This window comes from Denticeps clupeoides, chromosome 7, assembly GCF_900700375.1.
Source record: "Denticeps clupeoides chromosome 7, fDenClu1.1, whole genome shotgun sequence".
Classification (NCBI taxonomy): Eukaryota; Metazoa; Chordata; class Actinopteri; order Clupeiformes; family Denticipitidae; genus Denticeps; species Denticeps clupeoides.
The window spans coordinates 4425242-4434171 of record NC_041713.1 but is presented as its reverse complement, the minus strand read 5'-3'; the positions used below and the strand labels follow the sequence as shown (position 1 = coordinate 4434171).

General features: G+C 46.1%; 2 protein-coding genes across 3 annotated transcripts; both read right to left on the bottom strand.

Annotated features, from left to right (window-relative positions):
• Positions 1-479: 479 nt before the first annotated feature.
• On the bottom strand, positions 480-3923 carry gra (granulito). 2 transcript variants are annotated; one of them, XM_028987228.1, is made up of 8 exons: positions 2905-3923; positions 2771-2824; positions 1891-1967; positions 1693-1769; positions 1481-1553; positions 1278-1384; positions 1142-1200; positions 480-1003 (listed from the first exon to the last, which is right to left on the bottom strand). In XM_028987228.1, exons 3-8 carry the CDS (start codon positions 1961-1963, stop codon positions 994-996), a joined length of 399 nt encoding a protein of 132 aa, XP_028843061.1. In that variant the 5' UTR covers positions 1964-1967; positions 2771-2824; positions 2905-3923; the 3' UTR covers positions 480-993. The 2 variants fall into 2 exon arrangements, with proteins under 2 accessions (XP_028843061.1, XP_028843062.1); XM_028987229.1 differs by having other exon boundaries at positions 2960-3923.
• A 460-nt stretch (positions 3924-4383) lies between these two features.
• Positions 4384-8286, bottom strand: rbm12bb (RNA binding motif protein 12Bb). The gene is made up of 2 exons (XM_028986637.1): positions 8081-8286; positions 4384-6590 (listed from the first exon to the last, which is right to left on the bottom strand). Exon 2 carries the CDS (start codon positions 6572-6574, stop codon positions 4778-4780), a length of 1797 nt encoding a protein of 598 aa, XP_028842470.1. The 5' UTR covers positions 6575-6590; positions 8081-8286; the 3' UTR covers positions 4384-4777.
• Between the last annotated feature and the right edge of the window lie 644 nt (positions 8287-8930).

Sequence of the window (8930 nt, the reverse complement as noted above, 5' to 3'; positions counted from 1 at the left end):
CATTTACATTTACAGCATTTATCAGACTCCCTTATCCAGAGCGACTTACAACCAGTAGTTACAGGGACAGTCCCCCCCTGGAGACACTCAGGGTTAAGTGGTGGGATTTGAACCTGGGTGTTCTGGTTCATAGACGAGTGTGTTACCCACTAGGCTACTACCACCCAGGGTGTGGTAGGATACTAGAGGGTCACATATCAATTCACAACAGTACTTTTCAACAGGAAGGGGACCCATGGTGGACATTCAACGACAAGGTCATCAAGAAGCCGGGACAAGGCTTTTCCCTTTCAACAATAAATATAGAGGAATCGAGACAGGGAGACAGACTTTTTTTCTGTTTTTAATATGACAGACTATATTTACAGACTAATGTGAGTTCAATTCTTCCAGAGAAATACCATACTTGGACCCCAGTCTTAAACAAAACTGAAATAAATAGGAAAGATGAGGATATCCCAAAAATAAAAGGACCCTTGTTAAATCAAAAGGAACACCCAGTGAATAAACAGCACACACTTATTTTCACACAGAAATGGTCAGTTTAAGAATGGGGGTTTGGCGCATATATATATATATATATATATATAAAAACTCCTACTGCTGTCTGATTCTGGATATTCAATGTACACAAAAGAAGTCTGAACAAAAAACAGGTCACAACTTGAGCAGGTTGGGCCGCACTGAATTAGCACCTGCAGCAAAACTCTACTTGTCATGGCAACGCTGACCGAAATTCTGCATCTGGTACGACACAACAGAGTGTTAGTGCTGGATCGGGATCAAGAGGCACACTGCCATCAGAGGAAAAGCTCCAGAAAAGCAGTGGCAGGAAAGGAAGGCGCCAACTGAGAGAAAGTGAAACGCAACCAGGGTGAGGCAGCAACTAAGGTGTTTAAAGTGCTGGTAGTCAAGCCAAGAATTGCACACACACAAAATAATAATAAAAAAATAAAAAACGATAAAATTCTTCTTTTCATGGGGCTCACTGGGTTAAGCAGGGCTACAAAAAGAGTGGACAAGGTCAAAACATGAAACTCGTTCCACATCTTTGCTCACTAAAACAGCATTATTGTGTATAGGGGCATGCAAGGATAATGTTAGCTTGACCCATTTAAACCTAAAGGGTCAACATACTCACCTTTCTTCTTTTTCAGCATAGCCGCCTGAGAAAATTAGTCTGCGCACGTCATTGTCCCTCTAAGAACAAAAATGTTTGCACATATAAAAAGCATAGATGTAGAAACAGAAAGCACTACAAAAAGTCGAAACCTTACCGCGTTCTCCAGAACAACTGGGTGCTCAGGAAGAAAGTCAGGCCTTCTTTTTGACATGGGAGAGTAGGCCATCTGAATGAGAAACTCTCTGGTGTACGATATTCTTTCTAAGAACCATAAAATCACATTTGCATATTAACACGGTGGAAAAAGGAAGACGACAGTTGCAAAAGTGACTCTGTATGTATGTGCAGAACGCATACCTTCTTTGGTCTTGACATGATTTTTGCTGTGCATGTTGAGAATTTCATAATGTTCCACTTCAATTCTGTTCAACTTAAAAAGAAAAAATAAACGAACATTTAATATTTTACCATACACAAAAACCATGGCAAAAGTCAGCAATTAATTACAATTTTCGAATCTGAGGGTTTCATATTTTTTAGTATTTCAAGAAAAGGGAAAAGCGGAGTACCGGTTTCTCATCAGGTTCCAACTGGACTGGTGTGTAGACATCAGGACTGCACTCCGCAAAACTACACAACTGATCCCCTGCAACAGACGACATGAAGCCCAGAGGGAGAAAGGTAAGGCCAGTCGTTAGTTGTACTCTTGTACGTCTGGCTACGGAGACTGCGGTGTTAGGTCTGTGTGTGTGACGTTCTCCAAGTACCAGCATCAACATTCAGGCGGCGAAGGGGCCTTGCAGGCTTAAGGTGCTTCAGTCTTCTCCTTGACACTTCCATGTTTCTGATGACAAGCAGTACAAAAGCATAACTGGTGTCACTGACCTGCTCAACATACACATCAAGACTCTCTGGATGCGTATAAGATGATAATTATTTCCAAATAATAAAGCACAATTGACTTTTTTTTTTTTTTTTTTTTACTGCTAATCAAATTCATAACCGCTCATTAACTCGTGAAATGTAACAAAAATGGGTTATTCAATTATCATACTCTAATACTAACATGCATACTCGCTGGCTCTCTTTCACTCCTCCTAGATAACAGGCACGTTCACTGAGGGTCAACGTAGTGTAATACACACGCGCTACCTAGGGGGCGCCAAATCACAACAATATTTTAGGCAAAAATGGAACTCCAGTTCGGACGTCAATACACATTTAATTGATCTTTTCTGCAAATATAAACCTTGATAACGCAGTGTGTAATCGGGATAATTACATGTACTACATTTCGACTTTTTTTTTTTTTTACAGATTCACGGACTTGTTAAAAGAACATCATACCGTCACTTACTAAACAAAAGTTTTAAAGGGGAATTTCAAATTGCTAAGTTAATTCGTCAGCTGATCAGTGAATAGCTATACTGGCTTTCTCAACCCACATCGACGATTTTTGTATAAAATAAGACCGCTACGGTCCATCTAAGCCCTGTTAACTGAAGGGCCAGAAGCAGCATGCTTTTTTTACCGGCTGCGTTGACGATTACCCCTTAAAAAATGAACACAGACACGAGGCGAAGTACGAACTAGTGAATCTGAGCATCTGGCTAAAGACCGCAGTTTGCTGACGACAGTAGCCCTTACCTTAGCGGTATCTGGATGAGCGACGGAGATGAACGACGCCAGGCTCAAGCCAACCTGATGTACATACATCACATTTTAATGTTACGTGAGGGGCACATGACAAAATTCGACAAAATGCGCAGTTTTAAACTTACTGTCGGTGTTGTAGGAAAACACCATCCACCGGGGCGCCCTCATTCACAAACTCACCTGTGTTGCCAGCTCTGAAGAGCAGACGCGGCCGAGCGTGCTTCGACGAAAAGCGATACAGCTGGAGTTAAATAACTACTGAACTTGCGAAATATTGCACTTTGGATGTAGGCTTTGAACGATTCGCGGCACACGACCGCCAACATCTGTTTGTTCATCTGACGATGGGGCTGTGGTTTCCAGACCTGGCAACACGGCCCCTCTCGCTCGCACCGGCTCTCCGCGGTCAGTCACGCGCAGATTAACCGGCTCTGCTGAGCTCGTCATCCTGGAAGTTGCTGATGATGTCCGTCCCTGTTTAGGTGAGGGTCTGTTTACAAGAAGGGCCCCCGAAATATTTCACTTCCGTGCATTAATGGTCTATTAACGCGGAACAAGTGTTTAAGCAGCAACTAGGGAGCTCCTGGATGATGGAGATGACCTGCACTCGGTGCCTGCAGCAAAGGAGGGGCCGGAGTGGGTGCGGGTTTTAGACGCGCAGAGCCACGCACCCACACGCAACAAGTTTCCCACCCCTCCCCAAACCACGTTCTTGAAACGTGGTCACATCCCTGGTTCCCGTGCTGGTGGCGCCTGAGAGAGCTTGTGTGACGTCACTGTTACATGAAGCCCCCCCACCCCACCTTTCCCAAAACGCAGATGGTTGGGCTGTGAGAGACAATACATGTAGCCAAATTCCCCTAGATATCATGAATAAAGCAGGCATCTAAACAGGCTATCTGTTTGATCTGAAGGTGCCCGATGAAAGAGACATTCTTCCTGATTACGTAGCTGTGAACATTTTATTGAGACAAATGAAGAATATAAATTTTTATGCATTTGTTGGTCTGTAGTCGCACAAAACCACTTTACTTGGTGTTGAGACTCAGCCATTGTTCATAAAAGACAAAGTTTTAAAGTGAAGTGATTGTCACATGTGATGCACAGCAGCACAGCACACACAGTGAAATCTGTCCTCTGCATTTAACCCATCACCCTGAGTGAGCAGTGGGCAGCCATGACAGGCGCCCGGGGAGCAGTGTGTGGGGACGGTGCTTTGCTCAGTGGCACCTTGGTGGCTCAGGATTCGAACCAGCAACCTTCTGATTACGGGGCCGCTTCCTTAACCGCTAGGCCACCACTGCCACCACTACAAGGTGCTCTCGCTTTTCCTTGGTGGTAGTCTGCTGCAGGAGGGCCTTGATGAGGGTGACAGACCTTTTATTGGCAGACCTTTTATTTAGTCGCACATTAGCAACGGCTCTTTCGCTTAACTGGGGCAGTGGCGGCGTAGCGGGCGAGGAAGCCGGTTTGAATCCAGAGCCGCCAACGTGCTCGCCCAGCGTGATGGTTAAACGCAGGGGACACGTTTAGTTGCGGCAACCCTCACAATGACATCACTTCACTTTCAATGTTGCAGAATAACCAGGCAAACAGTCGTAGTCTTTAATCCAAATAATTGACAATCAAACTTTTATTCAGTCGTGGGTTATAAATTCGTGTAGAAGATTTGAAGACAAAATAACTGCTTAGTAATTCCATCGCCAATATAGAGCCTCCTCCCCGTAGAATTACTGGACATTTCAGTACGGGAACCGGGAATTACGCCAAATCTCATGAATTATATATTCATACACATACCAAACACAAAAGGAAAACCAGGAGGGGGAAAAAAAAAAAAATGCACTTGACCACAATATGGTTTTTCAGCAGTGTCCATCCAACAACGCGAACTCCGTTCCGCCCGTCCGAGGCGCTTAAATCAGAACAAAAACTCTTCCAACAACCAACAAGCCAAAGCGAGCGTCCCACAACCGTTTGACCGTCTGGTCACAGAATTCAAACGAAAACGAGCTGGATTTTCCTCTTGCCGATCGGTCTACCGCTCAGGTCTCGAATGGCAGACAGCGCTTCGTTGCGGGACTGGAACACGACGGTCGCCGAGCCTTTGGGGTTGCCACTTTTGGTGTACTGCAACGAGACCGACCCCGGGATCACTCTGTAGCCGTAGCAGAAATCGTAGATCTCGTCGGTTTTTATCTGCGACGGCAGATTTATGAACTTGAGACACGTGGGGCCGCCAAACTCCTGCCCGGAACCATGGCAGGGACCGGCGGCGGAAGAATCCGGCGCCCGGTCTTCTGCGTCCGATCCACCGAGCCCGTGTGAAATCATTTCATTATGCGCCGCCGCCGCCGTCGTTGTCGTCGTGGTGGTGAACCTGTCCTCCCTCCTGTCCCGTGAAAAGTCCTCGGCGCACTTCTGGTCCGCCAAGCCAAACGCCCGCATCTGAGCCCTGGAGATGCACTTCAGCATGACCTCGGAGCCCAAGAAGCGCTGGCCATTAAAGGCCTGCGCCATCGTCGCCTCTTTCTCCGTCCGAAAGATCACCAGCGCCTCACCAAGTCCTGCCCCACCTTCGTCTTGCAAGAGGACGATGGCGTCCTCGGAGATTCGGAACCCCTGGAAGAAGTCCTTGATCTCCACCTTGCGCACGTCGAAAGGCAGATTGCGAACGTAAAGGCAGACCTTCTCCGAGCCGTAGCAGTCACTGGCACGAGTGTCCTGACCCTCTGCAGACCTGCTGGTCCTCGAGTGTTGTCCCTCCGACAGCACGGACAGCATCTTCTCTTTCGACGCGGGCGCCACGTACACGATCCGGCCGGCCATTTTGGTCTTGTTGCGGGACAACGCCGCGCAGTAATCACTCAGCCCCCTGAACAGCACAAAAGCGGACCGCATCAATTTCCCACTCCTGTCCATCACAGGAACTATTTGCTCTTCACCCAGCGCAATTGGGTGGAAGAAGGTCTGGATGTCACTCGTTGCCACGGAATGCGAGAGGTTTTGGACCAGAACGCAGAACTCTCTGTTGGACGGGGAGGTCGAGCGCGACCTGCACGGAGAGCGGGACCTCGAGGCGTCTGGATCCGGCCTCCTCTGTGAATAGGGCGGAGTGGACCTCGCCCCGGCTTGGGACGGAACGAAATCTGGCTCAGAGGCTCCTCCAGATTCCAGCCACACCTGTTCTTTGACAGGTCGTATACGGACGTACCGACTTCCGATATATTGACGGTCCCTCTTCGTGCCTTCTGCCGCGTCGGCGGCGGACGCAAACTTCACGATGGACGAGCCGCTAAAACTCCCGTCCCCTTTTTTGAGAAACAAAATCTTATCAACCCGCAAACCTTCGAAGAAAAGCCAGACATCTTCCTTTGTGGCAGCGAATGGCAAACCAAACAGGGACAGGAAGACGTCATTTGGGTCTGCAGCGCTGGTACCAGCCAGGACCGGCCACTGTTGACCTCTAGATTCCGTTTCACCCTGTCTGCCATCTTCTCGGTACATTCTTCTGTTGCCATTTTTGGACGTCTTGGTGCTCGCCTCCAGAACGTTCTGCATTTCCGTTTTGCTACTCAGCAGCAAGTTGACAGGGGAACCTTTAATGCAACCGCCCGAGCGAGTCATTGCGCGCCTCGCATCTTCATCGGATGCAAAGATTATGAAAGCCTCCTCAAGCTCCCCACCAACAATATGCACCCCACCATCAGGGATTTGGAGGCCAGTGAAGAAACTGCGAATGTCCTCAGAACCAGCTGAGATTTTGAGTCCCTGTAATCGGATGACCACAGCCATGCTGAAGCACAAGCACCTGCAGACAGAGGTACACAGAACAGTGTTATTGATGACGCAGATGGCTTCCAGCACACCATCACCTCCAAGTTGTGTTCCACCATGCTGAATCCCCACTGGAATAATAAAACCTAAACCAAACATCATGGAAACCATTATTTGTCACAAAGCTCTGTATCCCAAATGCCAACTGGAATCTCTTTAGCAACCACTGAACCACTGCAACATCTAAATAATAATCCCACATGACGTTCAAGACACATTTAAGGTCCCCTGACATAAGTTTTTTCTTCTCGCTTTTACATCGATCTTCCCAAAATTCAGCCGTGGTGCAGAATTAAAGCCACTTTGATCCAGTCCCACAATGAGATTTCCCAAAGACGCGCCGTTTCTGTGTCTGTAGCTTTAAATGCTAATGAGGAGGAGAAAGGCGGGACGAAGAGGAGAGTGGCATTCGCGGAAATCACGTCATCAACACCATTCACCAACCACAATGTTTGGCACAGACTGGACGTTGTATCCTTTCCTCTTATGATGACATTTGGGGACAAATTCCAGATCTGACCATGTGAGCTGCCGCTCTCTGAACAGGGAAGCAGAATGACCAAAGCCCTCTTCAAACATGTCTCCATTTCCAGCCGCTGCAGGACCATAGCCAGGCTAGGGGAGCCCGTATTAATATTAAATAATAATCTCACAAAGTAAAATTTTCAATGTCACATCACATTGTCTAAATCTAAACCTTCAATATCCACAATTTACTATCTCTGTTAAACAATCAATTACGCAAATTCTGTCAACAGCGACGCCACGTCCAAATCCCAGACCACAATAATGTATGACTGTTTTTTTTTTAAAATAAAAATCTCCAACAGACGTTACTGACCACAACACGACCAGTAGGAATAATACAATTTAAAAGCTTATCGCAACAGACGAGTGGCGCTGTGTTTCACAATGACCATCACAAATGCACCAATTCAGCCATCATAGGAACAGCAGCCACATGCTCGTCGTCTTCTCATCACCTGCCATTGAATCCACCCTAATCTGAGGCAAAGCCACTACGGTCCGGTCTGCGACTCTTGGTCGAAGGATGGACACTTGAATGTGTGTGAAAGTAAAAGCTGCAACATAAACACGGGTTATTTTAAACACGCCATGACAAGAAAAACAGTATTAGATCATTATGCATGTATCATATGCGTATAGATTCTGTTAATAATGGTTTGCACGTCGCATTCGTGTGATTTTTCAGAATGGCATGAAAAGGTCCTTGTTTCAGAGGAGATGGAGAATTATCGCGTCCATTTCTTTTCAGGTTTTTAGATAACAACAGAAGAGACAACTGCGTTTCGTTTTCAAGTGGTTTTCTCTTCGATTGATCGACGGCAATGAATAAAATAGACAAATTCGATCATTTCGAGGCCATGACTGGAGAAGCCTGCGTGCATTTACGAATGCTAACTAGCGGTTAGCTACGTTGACCGACACAATTAGACCACTTACGGGAATGGAAAATGAAAAAGAACCCTGTTCCCACTTAATTGGAGAACGTTCCGACCGATTCCTTCACGTCGATATTAACGGAGATAAAAGCGAAAAAACGTTATGGTATTATTTATTTTTCTACCGACAATGGCGGACATTAAACTGAACCCATGTTACGTTACGTCTGCTACGCTCCAGGGCATCAGAGAACGTCTTGATCGACGAGATGGACGACTCCGCAAACTTCCGCATAGATCACGTGATAGAAACAGACCATGTGATTGTTCTAGATAATTTAGGGAGTAGACAGTAAAGTCAAGTCGACGTTGCAAAATGCACGTTTCGAATATCTGTAACGTACAACTAGGACATAATTAAGACAGACACGCAACATATGTAAAACCTAATACACATCTTAGTCGTTCTGTAAAAATCATTCCGGTAAATTGTGTTTACGGTTGTTGTGTAGTAAATATTGCTCTTCACAGATGATTTTTGTTTTGACCCATTTTAGATTTAGATCATTTTAAACTGTCAGTTCGAGTGTAATTCACCAGCAAAACTGTAGTAACTAGTAGTCAACAGAGAGTCGTCAGGCTCACACGACAAGATGGCACGACGTTTTAATAATGTAGGCCACATAAGAGCTCTAGCGCCCTCTGTCGGACAGAAGGTCTGGAAGAAATGAAGATGTGTTTACATTTTTACATTTACAGCGTTTATCAGAGGCCCTTAACCAGAACGAGTTGGGACAGTCCCCCTGGAGACACTCAGGTTTAAATGTCTTGCTCAGGGACACAGTGGTAGTAAGTGGTGAGTGTGTGTTGCTGACTTCTAACACTTAATTTCATATTATACTCATTTGTTT

Excerpts from the sequence above, each read along its gene's own strand:
- gra (XM_028987228.1), bottom strand. The coding sequence starts at position 1,963 with ATGGAAGTGTCAAGGAGAAGACTGAAGCACCTTAAGCCTGCAAGGCCC. Across the intron at positions 1,554-1,692 it reads TGGAACCTGATGAGAAACCG|TTGAACAGAATTGAAGTGGA; the intron begins GTACTCCGCTTT and ends TTTCTTTTTAAG. Across the intron at positions 1,201-1,277 it reads CAGTTGTTCTGGAGAACGCG|AGGGACAATGACGTGCGCAG; the intron begins GTAAGGTTTCGA and ends TTTTGTTCTTAG.
- rbm12bb (XM_028986637.1), bottom strand. The coding sequence starts at position 6,574 with ATGGCTGTGGTCATCCGATTACAGGGACTCAAAATCTCAGCTGGTTCT.